Below are 25688 nucleotides of genomic sequence, written 5' to 3' on the forward strand. Positions count from 1 at the left end.
ATATTGAATTGTCCAATATACTTAAAACAAAAATAAACTTTATTAATTTAATACAAAATTAAAATAGTTCATAGTAAAATCAGCAGCAAAGTTGCACAGAATCATCTGCTATCATGTTTTTTATTGAAGGTTGGCTGAATATGAAAAGGATGGGGATCCAGAATATATATATCGTCTCTCAATTATTTTCGCAACTTATTATTCATGATTCAGGTCAATGTACATCCAGTTTGACACAAGGAAAGTGATAAAGAAGAAAACAGCAGAGAGAGAAGAATATGAGACTGACTTAATTATTCTTAAATTTGGTTACAACAGCAGTGTCCAAATTTTGGTGAAGGTAGGGGTGCAAAGGACTTACAAGAATTGGTTTGGTTTAATGGTTAAGGCACTAGGCTAAAAAATAGAAGACTCTAAGTTCTAATTCTACCTTAGGCATGAAGCAACTGGATGATTTATATTCTCTTTCAGCCATATGAAGCTGAAATGGTAAACCATTTCCAAAAATCTTTCCAAGAAACTGCATGGACTAGTCCAGGCAGTCACCAGACATCAACACTGACTCAAAAGCGTACAGACACACAAAAAAACCCAGACCTACATGCCAGTACAAGGTACTTAATTAAAAATTCCCTTTTATGAATGAATGTGAATGTTAAAAAACAACCCTTTTATCTAACAGGACATTTTTATTACCTCAATGGGCATTAGTTATCTTTTACATGATGGCTGTACCACTTTCAATATGATTCTCTGGTTTCCCCCAAAATGTATCTTTTAATGTAGTTTTTATGCAGCCCATTCTTTCATTGTTGTTTTTACAATGAATATTTAGCATACTGATTGAGATCCTGGTGTTCCCTACTGTCACTGTTCTTCAACAGAGAGTTGAAAGTCCACAGTGAGCTGCTCTGTAGCTATAAAGTCCGTAAGCATTTCAAGCATGCATGCATGTATTTCCGTTCTTCTCAATCTGTGCATTCTTCAGCTGGGTGGGCTTTGACTCCCAAAGTTCTCGCAGTGAAATTCTGGCTTGGAAACCCTGAGAATTAAAGTCCAAATATCTGGAAAATGTCCAGGCTTCTGGGGCAGGCTGGTTAATTGTTTTCAAGTCCTTAATCAACAACTGAGTGAACATAAAGAAGATCTGTATAATATGACTAGAGGCAACAGACGCACTATGACTTACATTCCTGCTATCATCTTGCTCTGAAAACTATGTTTCTGTTGATCTTGTTGCCTTAACTGCAGTTATAAAGAAAGGGTTTGCCTAAAGAGAGCAGCAGTGTTCCATGACTAATTTGTTCTGATCCGATTTGTTTTTAAAGAAAGGACATCAGAGAACTCATCTTCAAGACTATTTAAAGATTCTTTGTTCTCCCTCCTGATGACAGCCCTAATTGATTCCTTCAAAGCTGAGAAATTCAAGACTAGGCATCCCAGTTTTGAAAGTGAAAATGAGATAGTTATATCTGCTTGTGAGCCAAGCAGATAATGAAAACAGCTTTTCAAAGGATTTCAGAAAACTTCCAAACAATTAGGTGTTTTTTTTTAAAAAAAAACAGAACAAGGAGTGTTTGAGCTCATGCATATAACCTAGTGATGCTAATTGGAGATGAAGAATGGTAACATATTTTCCAATTCTTATTTCTTACTCAAGACAAATGACAATCTTCATGAGTGACACTCCAAAATGTAGTTTCAGCTCATCTGCGTAACAGCAATGCACACAGATGTTTAAAGCCTGATAGCTGATGAACAGTTGTCAGAAGTATTTAGAGATGAAATGTGCACTGAAGCTTTGCATATGGCACTGAAGAAGTACTTGCATTTATAATTAAAAGGGCTTTAAAACAGTAGGCATATTTTTAAAAGCTAGTGCTTAGGTCCACTGTAGTAATTTACATTTAAGATTAGAAAGACTTGTATATAGCAGATACATTTTTAAGAGCTATCTAAGGCCAGATTATTTCTCCTTGGCTTGCATTATCACACAGGTTAAATTTATAAATTGCAGCAATAACATCCAAGATAAATCATTATGTACAAAATGTATGAACCTTAAACTAATCAGTAAAATGAGTGAAACGGCATCAAAGTGTAAACTGTATTTACATGTATACATTTTACCGTGTTTCTCCAAACACGGTATACGGTACTTATTTTCTTTTTACTCCTGAAATAAGTGCTTGGCCTTATTTTCAGGGAGGTCTTATTATTTTTGGGGTGCAGGAGACTCCATGGTCCGCGGATCAGCTGATCCAGAGAGGGCCAAAATTTCTGTTTCTGGCACACTCTTGCCAGCCCTAGCATCACTGGGCCTGCCGCTCTTTTTGTGGATGCCACTAAGAGAATGGGCGTGGTAGCTAGAGTTTGCTGGACGACCTCCACAAGGTCATTCCACGTGGATGGCAGCTGCATGCAGGGTGCATGGGGCATGTTCCCCCCTTTCCCCCACAGGAAATGGAAGGGACCAGCTGCACATGAGTTTAAATATTTTAGGGGAGGGCTTATTTTAGTACATGCGCTCAAAAGCCCGATTGGGCTTATCATCCAGAGAGGTCTTATTTCCGGGGAAACAGGGTATACTTTATTTATTAAAGCAGTCTAGGTTACATACAGTTTATATTAAAGTGAAAGACTTCTCAACATTCCTGTCCAATGGAACAATTGTACATTTGGGGAATCTTTCTTACCAACATGTAAATTGGCTTCACCATGTAATATTAAGCCTAAGATTTGTTTTAATCAGCTTATTAAAAAAAGCCAAGTGATCTAACAGCCAAGCCACAGACCTCACAAACTGTCATGGGGTTCACACCCATCTTAAACCACAAAATATTTGTAACCACCATCACCTTTACCTTTTGCACCTCCTACTTTACCATCTATAGAATTGTACTCGAGCCAATCCAAAAGACTTTTCCCTTTTTCCCTCTTTAGTTTGAATCATTACCCAACCTTGAGCTCCTTTGATTTGGACTGCAGCTGAAGAGAACTGCACCAACTACAACTTTTTCCCTGACAGCTGGCAAGTTCCTATCATTTTAAGAATAAGTTGCTTCTTCCCCACTTTATTCACAGCAGAGTTTAATTTAAAAGGTTAATGTTCCCTCTTTCTTTGGACATTCCCTACCCTGACTTTATGCAGCTTAAAAATCTGACTTCACTTACACTCAGAATGCTCTTTAGGTCCTTCCTTATGATCTCTCATTGAATTGTCAGGACTATTCTGAGGAACAGTTCTCTTGAGTGCAGTCAAGACCAAAAGGAGCTGGAGGAGAGTTTTCCAAACTCATCCAGAAGGCAGCAGAAGCCTCTAGAGGGCTGAGGAGGAGAAAACAACAAATTTTAGGATCACTCCTCCTACTAATACGATAGAAAGATTAGAGATCCAATGCAAGCTCATGAGCAAAGTCACAAAACGGGGAAGAAATTATTTCCACATACCTCTAGTCAAATGGCAAAATATAACAAATGGCAAACATCACAGAGCTCTTTCTCTTGACATACAACCTTCTGCTATTACTGATAAAACACATTTTAAATACATTTTACTGAATATTAGATAAGTATACATAGATATGGTAGAGGGGGTATAAAGAGATGTCTCAGCACATCTTTGGATCACAGCTAACTATACTGTCATTTTTATATGGATGTATTTGATTGTGTGTCTCGTGAAAGATTTCCCAGAGAAGATTATTCCTCCTATCAGACCTATGTTACAGTTTTGCATTGCAGCCACAAGAATATTCCAGCAGAATATTTACCAAAAATTTAATGCTATCCAAGTTACTAAACACTACTGCTCCTGGAGGTCTTAGTAATAACTGACTAGATTTGACATCTAGAGCTGAAAGGCAAAAAACTGTACAGCCTAAATTAATCTCTTGACACCATGTTAGCAAAATAATTTTTCTCGCCTTTAATGATTTGGCATTTTTTTACATTTTGATTTTGCTCCCATCTTTAGCTTTTCTACTTCTGTTGTTGTTTGAGTCAATGAGGTAAATAAACTTTGCTATTAACCCCTTTTAACTTTGCAATTCCAAAATTATCAAAAATACATCAAAACTCGCAGAAACAGAATTGGTTATGAGAAAAGTCACTAATATACACTGGTTATTTCTACCTACTTTACATGGGCTAAGGATTTTCTTTCCATTATTAACATACCTCCAAAACTACATATTATTTATACTATATATGAATTTATATTTTATATAATCATTTTCTACCAGTAAATATGTACCCACTCTATAAGGGGCAATACAATTTCAGAAAGCTTGGATAAAAAGAATGCTATTGTAATTTAGTTCGAAGAAAAAGAGAACTAGAACTTACTGTCTTTATAAAACAAAAGTACTAGAAAGGCATATATTAATAATTGAATTAATTATTATAACACTTACCTCTTGCCTTTTTCTTTCTTCTTGGCTGATGGTCTGAGATAAGCCATTCCTCTTCACCTGAAATAAATGCTTAATTAATATATTTTTATAACTCATACTTTAAAAAAAAAATATAGATAGTCCATTTGCTTAACCTAACTCATAAAGCTACTTCATTATACAAACAGCAACTGACAAGTGATGATACCTAAATAATCTGTCAATGTCTCAACCATAGGTAACTTCTCTGCTGTCAGTTCCCTTTACAGGTGTTAGAGACTACTGGAGCTCTGGGCAACCAAAGGTTTTCATTCTGGAAAGATTTTATTATGGCTTCCATAGGTATAAAATTGCCCTGGGAAGGGTATTATTCTCGATTCCCCTATACATTAAGGTGTTGATTTAATTCTACTAGAGCAAGAGTTCTCAAATTATATGACACCCCAGAAATTTCAAGGATGGACCAAGAATATGAAATTTGAAGAGTGGAGCAAAATCCATTCTTAAAATGGGTATTTCTTATATTAAAATTCTAAAAGCTTTGGATTACTGGGGAGGTATGTAGGCTTATGGATCAGTGTGTGAAGATTGGCAGATCGGTGGTGGGCATGTGATAGCAAGAAAGACAAGAACCTTGCAAATATTCACAAATGTGTGGTAAGATTAGAGCCTGGGCAGGCTGTAAGGAAGAGGAACAGAAGACAAACATATGTTATCTCTGTTACTTTATATAATTTTCATTAGATTTTTGTTACATGAAAAAACCATGTGTGCTTATTTTTACTCAAAAATTTAAAAATGTATAGCATGTGTTTGCATTTTATTTAATTAGTTTTTATTTTTTAAAGTGATTGAATTGTTTATAAGGCCAGAGGTCAAATTCAAATAAAATATAATTTACATATGGGTATTATATATGTGTATCTATAGCTCTTTAAATAAAACAGTTAAAAAGAAAATAGTTTCAAATTGCAAGGAAAGGTAGCACGCACGCACGCACGCACACACGCCAACATACACTGGAAGGACATATTTACATATTGGCTGCACACTCCCTACCAATAAATTTGCTGAGGAAATGAGATAGACAAGTCAACTGGAATTCAGCAGAGAGAGACCAGAAAAGTAGCATATGACTCAGAGACATATATACTGATGGTGTAAGGTAAAGGCAAAGGTTCCCCTCGCACATGTGCTGGTTCCGTGATGGCGAACCTATAGCACGTGTGCCACAGGTGGCACATGGAACCATTTGTTAGGACACATGAGGCGTTGTCCTGTCAGCTGGACAGCACGCATGCGCTCACTGTCCAGCTGACTTCAGCCTTTTGAGATTTCCCCCCCCCCCTCTGGAGCACGAAAAACTGACTTCCAGTTTGCTCACAGGGCCAGTTTTTGCCCTCCGGAGCCTTCAGGGAAGTCTCCTGAAGGCTCCAGAGGTTGAAAATCGGCCCTATGGACAAACCGGAAGTCACCATTCCCAAACATCTGGGTTCCCCAAAGATCTGCTTTTTGCCTTCCGAAGGCTTCAGGGAAGCTCCTGAGGCCTTCGGTGGCTTTAGGGAAGCTCCGGAGGCCTCCGGAGGCCTTCTGGGGGGGGTGCCCTCCTCAGCCTCCTAGAAAGCCTCTGGAGCCTCTGGGGAGGGTGAAAAAAACCATGCTAAAAGTGGCGGGGGGGATGTGTGTGCTGGTCATGCGCACACATGCACGCGGGGGGAGAACACATGCATAGCATTATGGTATGGCATGCCTGCACACAACCCACCCTGCGCTACCCCCACTTTTGGCACAGGAGCCAAAAAAGGTTCACCATCACTGTGCTAGTCGTTCCTGACTCTAGGGGGCGGTGCTCATCTCAATTTCAAAGCCAAAGAACCAGTACTGTCCAAAGATGTCTCCGTAGTCATGGGGCTGGCATGACTAAATGCTGAATGAGGACAGAGTATTGTTACCTTCCCACCAAAGGGGGTCCCCTTTTTTTCTACTTGCATTTTTACATGCTTTTGAACTACTAGGTTGGCAGAAGCTGGGACAAGTAATGGGAGCTCAACTGCCGACCTTTCTAATCAAGAAGTTCAGCGTCTTAGCCACTGAGCCACGACATCCCTATACTTATAGTGTAAATGTGTTCTTTTTAAGCACCTGAGCAAAATGGCAAAGAACAATAGATCCAACTGGGCCAAATAATTTCAGAACAGTGATAAAGATATAAAGTTAATAGGAAATGGACATATCTAAGCTTTAAGTTTACTATGTTAATAAAACAAAACTATTACTTCATTAAAAGATTAGAATTAAAATTAATCATTTTTGTCCCTGTTAGACAGATTTAATCATGCTGATCAAGCTCCTCACATTCCTATAGCCCAAGAATGTCAAACGTGCATGTAAAAAAAAGAATTCAAGTTTCTATCCCCACTATTTTGTTTTCTTTCCCAGAGAGCAAAATTTGGGACTAATCCAGCAAATTGGTCATTTATAGGTACTTAGGTAATAAGAAAGGCCATTCTTCTGATGATTTATGAAAGAAAAGTTTAATTGTTCCCTATAACATTTCTTTAGCCATGATTCTCACTGTTCATGAAAGCCAAGGAGCTGTCACCAAGAAAGAAATATTGATATGGTATCTTTAAATACCTTTTTTGGTCTCTCTCTATGCTTCTCTCATCAGCTGCCTAAATCTCAATGAATCAAAATTACCTGAAAAGCAAGAATTCATTGAATCTACCACATGTCTCTGTGTAGCTTCACAGGGTATACTTGATACTCCCTGTTAGCAGTCTACTTTTATAATGACTTTACTGTTTTTATGTAACCTGGCAAAAGATGCAACTATTTTATGATAACTTGAGTTGCAGATAACTTGAGTTGCAGATAACTTGAGTTGCAGATAACTTGAAAAACTTACTTATATAACTGAAGATATACGATTGCCAAATGCATTTTCACTTTACTTCCTGGTATGCTCACAATTCAAGCTACTTTCACATGCATATTATTGCCCTGCTATTGCATATTGTGAAAGACAGCGTAGCTTTTACTTCTTTAAACAAAGACACCTTTAAAAACAGCTGAATATATCTTATTTCTAATAGCTTAGAACTATTTTCAAAAGACTTTCTGTTCTATTCAGCTCCTTTTTTATGCAGTCAATTAAGAAGAGATAAGCAAACTAAAAAAAAGACCTTACATAAAACCAGAGCATTGGAAAAAACAAAAAGGATAATAACCCACACACATAGGTCCAACATCACCCATATATTTCCTATGCATATTACACACACACATATATAAGTGGGGTTGTAACATGCTTGCTTGCTTGTTTAAAGAAGACATTTCTGGTCCACAAGAGATTTTCAGCTGCAATTCCTATTCAACATCTCAATCCTCATCTCTCAATAGTTAATCAGATATTGTTTAACTCAGTTATAATGGTCAAATTTATACATTACTTCAAATCATAAACCATGATTTACAACCTCCAATGGCCATTAAACCAAAACCAAGCAAACTGCACTATGCTAGTTGCAATATGTGTACCAATGCTTATCGGCTATGGGTGGAGTAAAACCTGCAGGGACTTCCTTTACATTTACCAACACAATGTTTCCATGATAAATGTAGCAAATTATGGAAGATTGATTGATTTTAAAGCTCCAATGCATAGTAAGTATCCCATTTCCAGTTCTTTGGATCTAACTCATAAAGTCATATGAGTATCTGGTATCAAATGTTTATGATATAGTAGAATCGATGAGCAACAAACACATTTTGCTTATCATAACTATTTAAAACAAGAGCATAATGAGAACTGTGCTAATTTTTGGATCATACAATCCACACAGCTTGCATCTGATCCTTGCATTATCAAATACAGAAGTCAAGAGGATACAGGTTTACAGAAAATGGGTACATCCTAAGTCCGTGATGGCAAACCTATGGCACGCGGAGCCATTTCTGAAGGCATGCGAGGTGTTGCCCTGTCAGCTCCAGTGCGCATGTGCCCACTGGCCAGCTGATTTTCGGCAATTTTTTTATCTCTGGACGATTCCCTAAAGCCTCCAAAGGGCGAAAAACAGCCCAACGCAAACCAGAAATGAGGAGAGAGCTGCCAGCAAAGGGGTGGGGGGGAAGACAAGCGGCAAGGAAAGAGGCTTTTTTCACTCTATTCTATTTCTATTTCTTAAATTTATAGGCCGCCCAATCCCGAAGGACTCCAGGCGGCTTACAGAAATAAAATTTTAAGAGAAAGGTTAAAAAACAAACAGAAGAAAGCAGATTAAAAGAAACACATCATGTACCCAGTCTAATCGGGGCTGGACCTCGGTCAAGAGGTCAACAGCCGCAGGCCTGCTGGAATAGCCAGGTTGGCTGCTCTGTTCCCCTCTCCCCCGTGCTACTAAAAAGGATCCTGCCTGATCGCTGGAATCCAAAGAGAAATGAGGAGAGAGTTGCCAGCATGGGGGAAAGACAAGCGGCAAGGAAAGAAGAAAAGAGGCTTCTTTCACTCAAGTTGGCTGCTCTGTTGCCCTTTTCTCCATTTCAGTGCCACGCCGTCGAGGTTGCCCCACCCTCTATCGCCCAGCTCCTCCCAAGCATTTCTTTGCCTACCTGATTTCCAGCCCCATCATGTTTCTTGCCAGCATGTGCAGAGAAACAAAGTTTGTGGGACTAAAAAAAAATCAATCAATCAATGACAACTTGGGGAGGGGGGAGATCTTGCGAAGTTGGAATTGATTGATTGAAGGGGTTTTTTTAGTCCCACAAACTTTGTTTTTCTGTCCAAAACGGCAAGAAACACGATGGAAAAATGCTAGAGAGGGGAAATTAGGTAGGCAAAGAAATCCTTGGGGAAAGCGAGGACCTGGGTGATGGTGGGTGGGGCAGGCTCCATGGAGTGGTGCTGAAATGGGGAAAAACACAACAGAGCAGCCACCTTGAGGGGGAAAAAGCTGCTTTTTCTTCTTTCCTTGTTGCTTGTCTTTCCCTCATGCAGATAGCTCTCTTCCTCATTTCCCTTTGGATTGCAGCAACCAGGCAGGATCCTCTGTGTTAGCACGGGGGGAGGGGGGGGGGGAACAGAGCAGCCAGCAAGAGGGAAAAAGCTGCTCTTTCTTCTTTCCTTGCTGCTTGTCTTTCCTCTGTGCCAGCAGCTCCCTTCCTCATTTGTCTATTGACTGTAGTGCCCAGGATCCTCTTTGATGGGAGGGGGGAGTAAAAAGGGCCCAATATTTACACAAGACAATGATAAGGGAAGGTTTTTTGACACAGGAGCACACTTGAGCATCTCCCCACCCCACCCCCAATCTCTGCCCGTTTGTGGCAGAGCAACTTCTCCCCTCACTGGGTGTTAGCCAAGGGGAAGCAGCCAGAGCAGGGAGTGGCGAGGAAGCCTTGCACAAAAACGTGCGGCCAACACAGGTGAGGGGGGGGCATTAAGTTATGTGGGTGGGCACTCGAGATCGTGTGATAGCGCGCACGCGTGTGCTTTTGGCACCCGAGGTGAAAAAGGTTTGCCATCACTGTCCTAAGTTATATACGTAACTCTGCTTCAAAAGATACCAGCTAATCAAAGTAATTGTCAAAATTTAACAGTATTTTCCTAGTGCAGAAAACTGTGACTAATTAATCACTTAGATCCAAATGATCTAAGTGATCAACTTGTCCAAATAGTACTATGTTCCTCCTTGTAATTTACAGTTTTATCATGAAGATTTTTTTAAAAGAGCACTGTCAAAAAGAAAACTATCCTTTATAATTACACACATTTATCTTGTTTATATTAGCTGTTTATCAACATAGCTGTTTATCAACATAACTGTTTAATGATGCATCCACCTGACTACAGAATCAGCACAATTTGTAATTCATCACCTATTTACACATAGCAACTTTAAAACCATATTTGAAAATCATGGCCTTTAGCTTGTTAATAGATTAGATTCTGCTAACTTATAAATCTTGGCTTACAACCACCACATGGGTTCACAACTGCATTAAATCATAATGCAACTTGTTTGGTTGCATAAATCCAGTCAACAATAAACCCAACCAAGCAATTACCCAATTTTGTTTCATATTTGTGAGATCAAGAAGTTATAAAGTGTGATTACTGAACTATATTTGGCTTGGTGAAGAGCTGGGCCAGGGCATAGTGAGCCTGGGAGGCATGCTTGCTGGGGGTGGAACAGGTGCTCATGCAACCCCCTTTTCCATCCGGGCAGAGCTCCATGCACTGACCTAGGGGGTATCCCTAATGTGCCAAGCCGTGGGAGCTGCGGAGCGGGCAGAGCGCCACGTGGCTTGGTGTCTTAGGGATACCCCCTAGGTCAGTGAATGGCGCTTTGCCCGGCTGGAGAGGGGGTTTGCCGGGCCGTTGCTTGTGAGCATGGTCATCTCATGGCTGCTTTGCCCCTGAGGCTGTGCCCGGCTCTTCGAGAGCCTGCTTGCAAGGGAGCAGCTGCCCGGAAACCCCAAAACAGTAAGTCTTCACCCTATAATAAGCCCAAGACCATATTTCGTGGGGCAAAAGAAAATAAGACTCTAACTTATTTGGGGGGAAACACGCTATATATATATATATATATATAGGGATGAGAAAAATCTTCGAGATGCCCCAAACTCTATGGCCTCCCCAAGATACACAAAGAAGGAATACCACTCAGACCTATAGTCAGCTCCATAGGCTCACCTCTACACAATCTTGCCAAATTCCTCGCCAAACAACTCCAACCCTACACAGAATCAATCACTTCACATGTAGAAAACTCACTCCACTTCATAGAAACAATAAAGAAACAAAACCTACAATCCAGCGACCTACTTGTGAGTTTCGGTGTCATATCCCTCTTCACCCAAGTGCCTATAAAAGAAGCCTTCACAGCTATCCAGAACAAACGCAACCCTCCTAAACACATCTTAGACCTGACCAACCCCTGCCTAACCAACACATACTTCATCCATAATGGACAAAGATACAAACAGATAGAAGGAGCACTCATGGGATCACCCCTCTCACCCGTCATCGCAAACTTATATATGGAACATTTTGAAACTAACGCCTTAGATAAATCTGAACACAAACCCAAACTTTAGCTTAGATATGTTGATGTCACTTTCGTGATTTGGCCAAACGGGAAAAAAACCTGGACAACTTCCTCACACATCTCAACAGCCTACACCCCAAAATACAATTCGTCATGGAAATAGAAGCAAACAACCAACTTCCCTTTCTGGACGTCCTAATCTACAAAAAAACCCAGTGGCTCCCTAGGACACACCATCTACCAGAAAAGAACACACACCAACCGCTACTTAAATGCACAATCCTATCACCACTCTGCACAGATTAATTCTGTAGCCAAGACCTTCATCTCCAGAACCTAGCCGACAAAGACCACCTGAAAACTGAATTACACCCTCTCGCAAACGTATTAATCTCCAATGGATTCCAAAGATAAACAATTACCAACCTAATCCGAAGGGAGACTCTCCCAAAAATCAAGACACAGAATAGGACAACGGCATCACCCTCCTCCCTTACATCAATGGCACCACAGATAAAATCAGCAAAAAATATCAAGATAGCCTTCAACACTGACCAAAAAATAGCCAACATCTTAAGAAACTCCAAAGACAAAATCCAGCTAGAAAACCAAGGCGTCTACGAAATACCATGCAAAATCTGCCCTGCAACATACATAGGACAAATGAACAGAAGAATAAATGCACGCATCGCAGAACACAAGAACACAGTAAGAAAAAAAGAAAAAACTTCCTTCCTTTTCCAGCACCTTAAAGCTACAGGACATGAAATTAATTTTGAAGGAACCAGGTTAATCTCCAAAGCAGAACACTTCAACAAGAGAATTATTATGGAATCTATCGTAATAAACACCCCCACAACATGAATAAACGTGACGATACCTCCTGCCTACCAGACATCTGGAAACCAGCCCTAGTCAACAGAGCCCAAGGCCGTTACAACACGAAACAACACAGCCAGCACCAATCTACCAATCATGATACAACCACACAACCAATCATTCCACTTACTGAAACAAAACCAGCACTCCACACACCCCCATCAAGATTTATAGAACGACGGCTGCTCTGATCACACCTTAAGACCAAAACCCAGCCTGAAGATGGCGAGTGAGACCTCACTGAAACGTTGCCACGACAATCTCAATCTTACATGGGAAAAGACCCGAATACAACAAGACCAGCATATATAGAGATATAGAGATAGAGATAGAGATACAAACACACACACACACACACACACACAGAGAGAGAGAGATTTAATATTTTTTTAATTTTTTCCTTATCTGCGAAATTGCAGGAAGATAGTTAAATCACAGAACTGATTTTCATTATGCATTATCCATTCATATTGGTCTGATACTGCTGAGGCTGCTGATCTCAAGTGGGCAAGGCACTAGTGGCATGATTGTTTTTTTGCAACAGCTCTGCAGGAGCCCCTGTGGAATGGTTAGGGGAAGCAACCCCATGGAAGCAATAGTCAGACTGCTAAGATAATGGCCAAATTTGGATGTTCATACTATAATTTAAGCTCTCTGCAATGAGCCATTTCAGCTGATTCAGTCCATCTTCTCTTCTATTCCAGCAGAGAACACAGTGGGAAATTAACAGCACAGCACAGTTGGTTGTTCTGACTGCAATAGGTCAAACTTTGAGTAGTTAATGAAAACAACCTTTTAGAGCAGTTGATAAAATAATAAAGGATTGAGGGGTGTTTTTTTTTTGCTTAATTTTAAACTATGCTGTTAAATTATGTTCTGATTGAGTTGAAATCCAATTCAATCACACTGTTTCAGAAAGATTTAAGTAATATTTCACAGTGAATCTTTTGATTAAGGTCATATTTGAATTCTCTTAAAAATTTTAGTAGTTTAGAATTTGGAGGAATGGAACATCTGTTCAGGTGCAGCTGAATGTATAGAAAGCTAGACATACAGAAATACACAGAAAAATATGCCCTTGGGCTTTTCCTGCTCTTTGTACAGCTCTATATATATCTTAAACAAAACTGTTACTTACATTGGTTTGATATGAAACAAATACGGTATATGTAGTTCTCATTTAACAATCACAATTGGGACCAAACTCAGTCACTAAGCAAAGATGTCACATGACCTCTTTGCTCAATGACTGCAATCCTGGCTCTGTTAGTTGTGGTTGCTAAGCAACTGTGCAAGTCATTAAGTGGAAGGAGTGCCAGGTAAGAAGGCACTGTGGAAGCCACAGGAAGCTTGGCACAGGCTATGTGTGAGTTGGCAGGGTGCTGAAGTGCAACACAAGGTTGCCACTTCCTTGGAAGTCCAGGCCTGCTCACCACCACCACCACCACCACCATTCAAACAATCATGAGAATAATGGCTGCTCTCACAATGCTTTGGAATGACTATTTGTGAGAAGGTGATTGGCAGGTGGCAGAAGCTGCAGCACACCTGTGGTCATAAAGATAAACAGACTGCCAAGTGTCCAAATTTTCATCACATAGTCACAGGGGCGCTGCAATAGTTGCAAATTCTGGTAACAGCTATTAAGTCCACATTCTGGATGGAGGGGACCATTGGTTTGACAGAGGGGCCAAAAAGGCCAACTATGTTAGAACTGAACAGCCCTCTTCATTAGAAGGGGAGGAATATGACATCACCTTTGTCTAAAACAATGCAGTCCTTTCAGCAATTCCAAGAAAGATCCACAACCATTTGCACTATGATTCAGGTGAACCTCCAAGTAGCCTCAACAGTTCACTGAGAGTGCTAAGTTAACAACCAGATGACTGTGAGAAAATATAATCCTTCCATTTCCCACTTCCACCCCCCACTATCTAATCAGAACTGATGAAGCTTCTCTGATGAAAAGTGAAACATCTTCTTCCTCAAAGAAAAGAACATAATCCAGTTGCCTCCTGAAAAAAGCACCTTTGAGTTATTAAGCCCAGTGCCATTAAAATTTCAAATGATTGCTGAACAAATAGTCATTAAACAGTAACCACCTCTCCGTAGAATGAAGGACCCCAATAAGAAAAGAGTACTCGGACAAAGCAATCTCCAAATCTTTACCCAAAAAGTTAGGATTCTAGTTTGACCAGTTTGAAAGAAGTCCCAATGGTTCCTTGATAATACAACAGTGACATGGAATTGAGGGGACAGGGAAAGAGGCTGAGACAGTCCTCTGATAGCTTTAAAAGAGACTACTCTTTAAAGATATATTACAAGCAAAGCTTTGTACGGAGCCAGACCTTGTTTGCCTAAACGTTTATAGTAAAAGAAAGTTGCTCGGTCGCTCCTTCTTCATGTTTTGTATTTTTATTCTTTATGTATTGGTGTATTGTTTGCTCCATGAATTCTGTGGAGCTTCTAGACAACACAAATAAAATCTGTGCAATTAATCATTGGACAATTAAATAGCTAACCCATATTGTTCTATCAATCACATGTGAAGATCTTCCAAAAGCTCTGTGGAAAGACCCAGATTTTGACCCTGGTTTCCTAAGTGTTAAGAAGGAACGGATCACCCTGACCATGCTCCCTTTGCTTATTTTATTAAGAATGAATCAAAGGTTTTCATTTCCATAAAATAATAGTTTACCTCTAATTGTTTCCTGAAATATTCACCCAGTTAAGTTTGATTGCTTTAAAAACCATGAATCAAAGTGAGGAATGCAGATGTAGTAGCCACCTCTCTTTGCCAATTACAACTATTGAATAGTATCTGCATGTTGATAAACATTTTGCTTTGGGAGGTAATTGAGGGTAAAGTAAGGCTGTAAAAATTCACATTGGCTGGTAAAAAAAAAACTTGCTTATAAACATCACTAGTTTCCAATTTGAACTTTGAGGTACTTATTAATATTACAACACTTACTGCAGACAGTTGACTCCATGTTGATCTTAGAGGTTTGTATTGAATAACTATTTTTTCATCTGACTTGTGTTCTTTTGATTCTACATCTTCATCGGAATCTATATCCAAAGCCTTTTCTTTGTAATTCTGATACAACACTGCATTTTCTGGAATAACAAGAAAGGAAAATGATTTGAGATGCTTCTAGACTATATAATTATAATAATTTTCTCTTAGACAGCTAGTTTTGTTCAGAACAGACACTGGGAAAGCATATTATAAATTACAGGAACATCAGTTCAGCCAAATTCAGGAAGGAAAAACAAGAACCTATTTTATTTCTCCCATCCTGTGGATGATTGAACACAAAAAGTTCTTATGAAAGTTGACCAATTTATCTTGTTAGCAAGGTATGTAAACAAGGTATAAAATCATTTGAAACTTTAAACAGAATCAATTAGCTTCTTGTAATTATAATTGCAAATGCAGAGCTAAAGTGCATAAAGCAACATCTTAGAGTTGAGTACTAAATATTGGGTTTTTTTCTCATGTCTATTAAAATGTCAATCAAATAACTCCATACTTTATCATGTTGCATAAATTATACCTAATCTGATATTTAGATTTCTTTTACTTTTTAAATACTAAACATATATTACCCTAAGATTCAAGAAATTGATAATGTGAGCAACATATTGTAAATCCACAGTACCATACTGTTATTATAAATAAACTTGACCTAAGTATCTGAAGTTTCAATCAAAAACCCCAGATAGCCCTATTTGAGTCTTTACATTCCAGATAAATGACAAATAATTAATGCAGTTTAAAAATAGACACACAATCAGTTAAGAAACCTAAGAAGTCAACCATAAGATGACTTTGTGAAAGTAGGCTGAGCTATGTTTCAATTCTTTCTAGATATGAATCTTATGATTACTTATTGAATTCTATAGAAGTTAGTTCTATGCATATATACATAGGATCAAACTTATCAAGTCTGCTTTCCTGTTATTAATACTCTTGGAATAGGGGAAGAATAACTGGACTTCACCCCTGCTTTCAATTTATCATGTTACTTTTCAACTGTTCAAATTACAACTTGGACTAAAAGCCTAAAATTTCTAAAATATAGGATATATAAATAAGTTACACTGATAATAACAAAGTGTGATGATGCCAATGAAAGTGTGAAAAAATATTAAAAATTGCAATATATTAAACCAGCAGCATATGTAGACCAAATCAAGCCTTTATTATGGTCACAGACCAGCATAAAGCAATATATGTATATTGTGGCTAAAAAATGAAACAGTCTCAAATTAAGAAATATGAGACATTGAATGAACAAGATGTTAAAGAAAAATGCTTGATGAGAAAACTTAATGTAAAAAAAAAAGAAAATTATGAATTAAAAAATTCAGACTTTTGAAATGCAAATAACCAACAAACATAGTGTTGCCTACAAGTGATAAAAATATGTACATTATAGCCAAGAATGATAACAATGATATCAAAAAAAAATATCACAATATCCATGAGAACAGATGGGAAACCCCTGCAAATAAGACATAACCAATGCTTATGTAACCATTATAACAAGATTAATACCTTGCATTTCCTATCATTAACTATACAATATGACAGAATTGCAACTATTATTTGCAATAGGAAGTTTTCTTCTCCCGTTTTACTCTCCTTAAATACATTATGAAGTTGGTCCTGACATCCATGATATCAGCGGAAGAACCCTACTAAATATTGCAACAATAATGCTACTTTATATTTGCTGCAATAACTTTGGTTGTTTTCCCTCACCCTCTTAATATAAACAGAAAAATCTACACCTTTGATCCAAACTTTGCTTTGCGGTGTAAAACTTAACCTGGTTCCACCTCTTTATACAGTATATCCGTGATGGCGAACCTATGGCAGGCCTTTCCAAAGTGGTACGCGAAGCGATGTCACCGGCATGCGCGACCTTGCCTGTTGGTCTTCTGGGTTTCTAGTGCACATGTGCGTGATGATCAGCTGTCCTTCGTGCGCACAGCGGTACAGAAAACTAACCAGCTAATTGTCGGGAGCACTTGCATGCCAGAACCCGGAAGTTCAGCCTTTCCGAAGCACTATCCCTTCTCGTGTGCAGCATTGCCAAAAACCAGTCTGCGCATGTGTGCCAGACAGTTGAGTGTTGTGCATGCATGCTAGGACCCAGAAGTTTGGCTTTTCCGGAGAACAACCCTGATAAGCGTGGGTACATGCAACGTTTCCATGTGACCTTTTCGGCACTCGGAGCCAAAAAGGTTCGCCTTAACTGCAATTTATCATTAAAAATAAGTACAGTATACCCAAGCAGCTCTTACCTTGTCCATCAAATGTTCCTTGTCCTTTTAGCATTTTCTTCTATAATATTCCAAAAAGAAAATAGAGAAGGGGAAGGGGAAACTGGTGAAAATAGGAATGTTCAGTGCATTGCATAAGAATAAATGAAGTTCAAATGTTTCCCAGAACATATTTAATCATTAGTAAGTTAGGATAGTAGCCATCTTCCAGATCTAAAACTTTGGTAGAGTTCTGATTCTGAACCAGAATTTTCCAAACCCATTCACAAAATAAAACCACTCTTAGAATCACAGTCTACTGAAATTAGAGGAATGTTTAAAAATAACAGACTTTTAACATGTATCAGTAATGTTTTCGCTGAAATTCTTTAAAAAATTCTTTGTTAAAATATGTAATGGTTCAGTTTAAGCGTAATAAAATGTATACAGTAAATGATTTTATTTATTTGAGTATTTGAGTATTTTATTAAATTTATATGCCGCCCTTTTCCCTGGGGGGACTCAGGGCGGCTACAACTCAAGAGGGGAGGTCTTTAAAGTCAATAGCATTTGGTTAAAAGGGCCATTTTTCCCCCTAATTATCCTAAAAAAACCCTCTAGTTCTATAGAAAATTACTAAGAATTTCACACCAGATTTTCTCTAAATTTCTATTTTTTCAAGATTTTTAAAGCATTTTCTTTTAGACTTCATATATATTCCATCATAGATAATGTCTTCACATTTGATAATAAGTCTAGGGAATTGGATAAAAATTTGGACACATGAAACAGGATTGACTTAAATAGACTTTCCTATTCCACCTCCACCAAGCAGATTCTCCATGCTCCCAGAGTTACATAAAAGGTCAAAAGTAACAGGTTAGCGATCAGAGGAAGGCTGGATTGACAGAAAGACCTCTTGCATCACAATTTACTTCATTCAGTTTCAATAGAAGAATTGAAATGAAAAGAACAGGATATAACAGTCATGATCAGAGTGTTAAATGACGAGCTAGGTTTATGCATCTTGCTAAGAGATAATCATAACTTGCAACACAGAATGGCTGGGCCGCACAACACATTAAGCTAAAACTAAACAAACCACACAGTGGATCAGGGATACTAAAAGAAAAGCCTAACATTCTTCAGATGATCTCTACATTCCAAGATGGAATTTTAAAAAATAAATCTTCAAATTCTTTGTTTTTTTTAAGTGTTTAATACAGGGGTGTCAAACTCGATTTTATTGAGGGCAGCATCAGGGTTGTGTCTGACTTCAGGAGGGCAAGGGGCATGGCCATGGTGGGCATGGCCAGCTTGATATCATTTGTGTTGGGGGTACCTGAGTGCTCTGCCAATGAAAATGGGTTCTCAAGCTCCATTTTTGGCTGTGATCGCCCCCGGCAACCGTCTGCCAGCAAAAACAAAGCTTGGGAAGGCATCCCACGGCCCTCCTGAGCTCTGTTTTCGCTGGCAGACGCACCGTGGGCTAGTCCTTTGCTGTTTCCATGGTGGCCCCACAGGCCAGATCTAACCACCCCATGGGCCAGATCTGGCCCATGGGCTTTGAGTTTCACACCTCTGGTTTAATGCATACATTTCCTGCATAAAATCTCTGAAGTCCCAGGTAGGTTTGATTATGATATTTAAAAAAAAATATTGGGTGGACAGCTTTCCTTGGGGCCTAGAAAAGACTGGACTGTTAATTAAAAAAACATGTTGCTTTTAGTAAAGTCAAGATTTGGCAAACGTATATACAAAAATATCCAATAAAAAAACCATGTCAAATAGCAATAGGACTTAAACTTATATACCGCTTTACAGTGCTTTACAGCCTTCTCTAAGTGGTTTATAGTCACTATATTGACCCAATCTGGGTCCTCATTTTATCAATCTCAGAAGGATGGATGGCTGAGTCAACCTTATACACTGTATATGTGTTGAACTCTGTAATTAGTTATGTTGCCTTTGCACAAATTATTTGACTTTGAAATTCTGGGAAATTTAACTTTTCTTTATGAAAAAGGTGCTACATGAATAGATAGCAAGAAATCCTGTCAGTTTCTTTTGACTAATATGAATTAAGATGCCAGAAAAATTTGATTTGTAGAATATCCACTCACTTAATACAATTATCTAAAAAGAAACCCCAACTCAAAATAATTCTAAATACACACACTGGAATCTAGATAGGACATGTAATATGCACAAAACGTTTGAATTCATTAGCTTCAAAAGAGCCAAGGTGGCGCAGTGGTTAAATGCAGCACTGCAGGCTACTGCTAGATCAGCAGGTCAGCGGTTCAAATCTCACCGGCTCAGGGTTGACTCAGCCTTCCATCCTTCCGAGGTGGGTAAAATGAGGACCCAGATTGTTGGGGGCAATATGCTGACTCTCTGTAAACCGCTTAGAGAGGCCTGAAAGGCCTATGAAGCGGTATATAAGTCTACTGCTATTGCTATTGCTATTGCTAGCTTGCATCTTTGCATTCTGCTCCTCTCATTTGTCAGTTCCATGACTGTCCTAAATAAAATTAATATAAACTTTATATAGTGGATTAATCTTGAAGTATAATTGAAGCGCATGGTTATATAAGCAATATTTCCATCAAAGTTATACACATATTTACAACCAGGAAATCCTTAGCACCATAAATTTACAGTAGACAGCTCATTACAGTCCTCTCTAAGTGGTTTACAGAGTCAGCATATTGGGTCCTCATTTTACCAATCTCGGAAGGATGGAAGGTTGAGCCTGATGAGATTTGAACTGCCAAATTGCAGGCAGCCAGCAGTCAACAGAAATAGCTTGCAGTACTGCAGTCTAACCACTGCGCGACCGTGGCTCATAATCCCAAATCTTCAATCAAGTCATATTGACATATTCTGGAACAATCATGTTTACCATTTCAATGTCATAAACTTGAGAATCTGAATAGAAATGTATCAAAAGTAATCTCATTCTTATACATATAAACATTTTAGGTTGCCATTCCGCAGCAAATTAATGCATGAGTTTGTTTTTTTCTGAGATAAGAGGCACATGGCTTACCTCTGATCCTAATAAGAGCTAGAGTGCCAAAAAGGTCACAGAAAGTCACTGCTCTCAACAGTTTATTTCTGCACTGAACAATACTCCACACCAGTCGTGGGTTCCGGATCCTGTTGCAACTGGTACAGTGCAACGGGGCCAGGTGTTCACCACATGCACGCGCGCAGTGCACGTGTGCATACTTACCACCCGTGATGCTCCAGCTGCTCAGCGGAGCATCGTGCAGGCGACATACGCTTCATGCATGGAAGCTCCGATCAGCTCAAATACAGGTAGGGACAGCGGGTGAGTGGGCCCTCTGGAGCACCGTACCGGAAGTACTTGGTGCTCCCAACAGGCACCAGTACGCCCATACTGGGGCGTACTGGTCGTATCCCACCACTGCTCCACACTAACCAAGTTTTGAACACAAAGAGGAAAAAAATGGGTTTGTATCCAGAGCTTGTGCTAGAGTTGAGAAACATCTCAGACTCAAGACTTCATCCCATATGCCATAGGGATAAATTTTTGGATAGCTACTAAGAGCACTTAATGAAATAAAGAAGTCACTGTAATGTTCCAGCCACAGAGTTTCAATTAAGTTTCCACTTAACAGAGTAAATAAAGGATTATCACAGATAATGAAAAGTGGGTGATGAATTGTATAAAAACTTAAAATGTGTACATTTTAAGAAAAATACTAAACTATTAAGTTTTTTTCCTAAATGGGTAAGATTATATATAATCGCAAAGGGCCTGTTCAGGAAGATTTCAAAGATTCATTTTGTGATATGGCTGTTATCACTTAATTGTGATGAGTATTTCCTTTCTCATCCTTAAACCTGTAAGATTTCTCACGTTTTTTCTTATTAATCTACAGTTAAAATACTATCCTGATCTTGCAGCATAAAAACTAAAATAGCAAAAGTTCAGAATAAGCCAATCTGTACTACCAAGGAGTGTAAACTATTAATAATTTCACTTATTTACTTACCTTTATTCTTCCTAAACTAGAGAATTTCTCTTTATCTTCTATGACTGCCTTCAGCCCTGGCTGACAGAGTTTGTTTTTCATTTTAATATTGGCAATACCATCAAAGTCAATACCACTCACAACAGCTCGTCGGTATGAAGTAGACCTCAAGCTACGTTTTAGCATCCCTGGGCTTTCCACATCCCCTTCTGCTTCATCATCTTCACTGGCTACCAAAGGAACATCAAGTGTCTCCACCATGCTGCGTACCTTAAGTACCCTGCTGTTTGGCTCTGAATTCTGACCATTAGCTTTGCCAATCACTCTCGTTTCAGAAGCTAAGCTCTTAGGGATGAGCTGCTGTTTCCCCACTTTTAATGCAGCAAGACTATTGGTGCTCAGAGTCACAGATGGCCTATCAGATTGGTCGTTCCGATTTGATGGTATTCTTTGCAGAGGCAAATGTGGAATGTCTGGGGGAGCATGCAGGCAAACAGGTTCATTTTCTAAATTTTTAGGAGGTTGACTGGATTGTAATGCTAAGGCAATGGTTGTGCTATTGTTTGGCAAATGCCCAATTTCTGGTGGCGACACTCCAAGGCTTGATGTGAAAACAATACGTTCCTTTTCAGGACTAAGTGATGCTTGCTTAGAGGCCTTCCTTGCGTAAGTTGATTTACTGCTTGCTGAATCTATAGAACCACTAGACTTAAAGTTTATAGAGTTATTTGAAACCATTTTCAAGATTTGTGGGGTTTGATCAGAAAGTGTAGAAGATAAGATTCTGTGTTCTGGAAACTGAACCTTTCCATTTGGCATACTTTTACAGGTCAAAAGCAAGGGACGTCTTTGAATAGATTTGCTCTCTGGAGAAGTAATTGTTTCATCAGGTTGCATTAAAGTGAATGTGTCTTTGTCTTCCACAGGAAAATCTGTGAAGAGGACCCCAGTGGAACTCTGATAGGACTGTGGTCTAGTTTTGTTCTTGGTATACAAATGCCCACGATGCGCTGATCTTCTCTTCCACAATGGTGTAATGTTGTTATTGGAAAAGTCTACTTCATTTTGTCCATCCATTACCCAGAACTGAGGTCAATTCAACATCAACACAGGACTGCAATATGTCCTATTGCACAACAAAAAAGGAAAAACAAAAACTTAAAATCATTCAGTAGCTACAATCTAATAAATTCTTCCATTGATGGGAAGAAATGATAGAGGAGAAAGTGTCCATCATTTCAGTTTTATTTTTTTAATAAAAAAAAAGGAACTGTTTATCATTTCCAAAGCATGCCTAGTACTGTTGGAAGAGGATTTGAGCAGTAGCAGCTAACATAGCTAATGGATACCATTCAAATGCTTCTCAAAAATACAGGGGAGGAATGGATTAAGTTCTAGATCCTTCTTTAAACAGTAATTTCCCGTGCCCCATTTATGCAGGATAATTAGCAGATGTATTGATATTTCTCATTCAAATTGAAATATCAAAAAATTGTTCCAGTGTTTTCCATCTTCCCACAGACTCCGATCAGTGTGGTTAAAGAATAGAGAAGAAAAATTATGTTCCATAAAATGAAATAAATGCTTGATGAACACTCTAAGACTTTAGGCCTACAGCTAGTGAGTACAGTATACTAATAGTAGACCTATGGAAGCAGAATTTAACATTTAAATAAGTAGGCAGTTTCAAATGTATTTTTGCAGTTATTCCCAGCATGATAACATGAAAAGGTTGACTGGTTATATAGGGAAAAAAAATAGAAATTTCTAATTGAGGTTTTTCTGAGACATTTAAAGTAGGCAGTTTCTTATTCTACATGCAGTTAAACAGCAAGACTGTTTTTAAATAAAGGGGTCTACTTAATTACAGCACAAGATTACTAGCCAAGAATAATTTAACATAAGCCACGTGGTTCCAGAAGGCAAAGCAAAGGAAAAGTAATCATTTGTATTGGATCAACTTCTGTTGATCTACAAGTAAGTCACATTCTGCCCTCCAGCAGACAGGCAAATTAAGAACTCTTTATATTTCCTATCACAAATAAATTCTGTAGAAAAATATTTCTTTTAAGTTTGAAACCTTGTAGGATATGCAATAGTTATGCAGACTGGAACATTTTTTTTCTCCATCAAACATAATTTCACTCAATAGCACTACCAATCCATATTTCAAATACTAATATGCAAATATTTCAGGGTTATTAAGAAAATAGGTACAATTTGTCCAAATGTTAACAGTGCTTTTGAGAAGGGGTGGAGATACCTTCAAATATACCCCAAAATTTACACAAGGAATCCTAAGAAAGTAGCTACTGTAGGACAAACCTGTTCCCAAGCTGTTTCAACGAAGAATAATGGCATTACACAAATTTCACCTCCTTTCCCAGACAAATAAATCCTTCTTAAATTTACATTGAAGAAAGCACCAATGAACTCCAGGGTATTCACTTTTGAGTTAACATGTATAAGATTGCAGTTCAGCAGCAAAGTTTGTGCCTCCTGCCAGCAGAATCCCAATCTGATAAGCAGAACTGTACAAAGTCTAGGAATATTTTACAAACTTGTATATTTATTACACAACTTTAGCTTTTAAAAGCAAGATAGCAGAAACGAACATTTTGCTTTTGGACATTTGCTCCAAAATACTTAAAATAGGGTTTTAGAACTGTATTTGCTCCAACTCCATGCAAAAGTATGCCTGCCCTGTTTACTCAATTGCTTAGCCTAAGGCTGAGAAAACCCAGGCCTGTTTTGAGGATAAGACCCCTTCAGCCCCATGGAACTTGTGGGAAAACATGTAAAACATTACAGAGTTAGTACTAGGGAGGTCAATAAACAAGAATTCCAGCATCCCCATTAATCCAACTGTAGGCCATAATACAGTTGCAACCGTTCCAGGACTCCAGCACTCTGATAGGGTTTGGAGGAGTTTATGACACATAATGAAGCACAAGAAGGGGAGGGCGAGAAACCTTCTGTGTAGGATCCCTCGAAATAAACAGTATCTGAAACCAGATTATTTTTTGCCCTCCTTTTGTCCTTCCAGGACGGGCGGCGTAATCCTTCTGAAGCCTTTGAATTAAGCAGACTGCACCTTTAAGAAGAAAATTCTGAACACGCACTCCTGGTATGAGCACTAGAGTAATTCCTATATTATGCATTCCTCTGTAACTGGGTGCATACCAGTTTACCGTTCCCGTTAGCAGTGACATTAATGTCTACAGTAGTCTTCTGGAGGGTGTTGTGTGTGTTTGTGTGTGTGTGTGTGTGAGAGAGAGAGAGACCCCCAACATGAGAAACTCCTGCGGCTCAGCAATAAAAATGTGTTTACAATCCCCAACTCAGCCCTCCCTTCAAGATCCCTTTAACGGCAGCGTCTGCTAGGGAAACTTTCTGCGGGGAAGAGGAGAGGGGTCCTGCCAGCTTGTCTCCCAACTAAGGAAGCGCCAAGCGCCTTTCCCGCCAAAATATCAACATACAGAAAGCCCCCAGGTCAAGTCTAATCCTTCCCCAGTTAAACCCAGCCAACTCACCTCATTGGAACCGCACCAAAGGCGGCGGCGGACAAAGCACTTGCGAAGCTTCCGAGCTTCGGCGCAGCCAAAAACTTCCCTCCGGTTGCTCCGGCGCGCTCCAGGTCGCGCGCTCCAAACTCGACCTGCTCCTTTGCCCTCCTGTCCGGTCCCCGCACCGTGTTCGGCCTTCTTCGGAGCCCCGCCTTCTCAATTCGACAGGAGGGCGTTAATGTTTAAGCCTAACCCAGCTACTCCTGCCGCCGCCTCGCGGGGACTCGGGCGGCTTAGACCCGCGAGTCCCCCCGAGGTTTTCTCAACCCGCCCCCAAAGAACTTGGTCTGATTTGCATGCAAAAACACAACCCTCCCGTCTGCTGCGCGATTGACGGAGCCGGGAAGGGCTTTTAAGGGCGCGGGGAAATTGTCCCATCAATCACGCAGCGTTTGGGAATGAGACTCCCCGGTCCTAAAGGCTGAAGGGGATGGTGTCCAAAAGAGGCGGAGGAGGAAATAAGGGAGCCTGGAGTCCTTTGAGCTATTTCAGTCAGTGGGACTAACAAAAGTGCAAAGATCGCAA

At 39.3% G+C, this 25688-nt stretch overlaps 1 protein-coding gene across 4 annotated transcripts in view; it reads right to left on the reverse strand.

The window, feature by feature from the left end:
- The window catches only part of ARHGEF26 (Rho guanine nucleotide exchange factor 26), a 53877-nt gene extending 28453 nt beyond the window's left edge, over positions 1 to 25424 (reverse strand). The window contains exons 1-5 of one of the 4 annotated variants that reach the window (XM_087725344.1): positions 25131 to 25424; positions 21868 to 22723; positions 17636 to 17675; positions 15294 to 15439; positions 4416 to 4472 (exon numbers count right to left, since the gene is read on the reverse strand). In XM_087725344.1, coding sequence (XP_087581470.1) covers positions 4416 to 4472; positions 15294 to 15439; positions 17636 to 17675; positions 21868 to 22674 — 1050 coding nt within the window. In that variant the 5' untranslated portion in view covers positions 22675 to 22723; positions 25131 to 25424. Of the gene's footprint in view, positions 1 to 4415; positions 4473 to 15293; positions 15440 to 17635; positions 17676 to 21618; positions 22724 to 25130 lie in introns of all 4 variants that reach the window. The other 3 variants (XM_087725342.1, XM_087725341.1, XM_087725343.1) reach the window with 3 other exon arrangements.
- Between the last annotated feature and the right edge of the window lie 264 nt (positions 25425 to 25688).

Source organism: Thamnophis sirtalis, unplaced genomic scaffold (genome assembly GCF_051295495.1).
Source record: "Thamnophis sirtalis isolate CommonGarterSnake01/CBP01778 unplaced genomic scaffold, rThaSir2_p1.2 scaffold_11, whole genome shotgun sequence".
Lineage (NCBI taxonomy): Eukaryota > Metazoa > Chordata > Lepidosauria > Squamata > Natricidae > Thamnophis > Thamnophis sirtalis.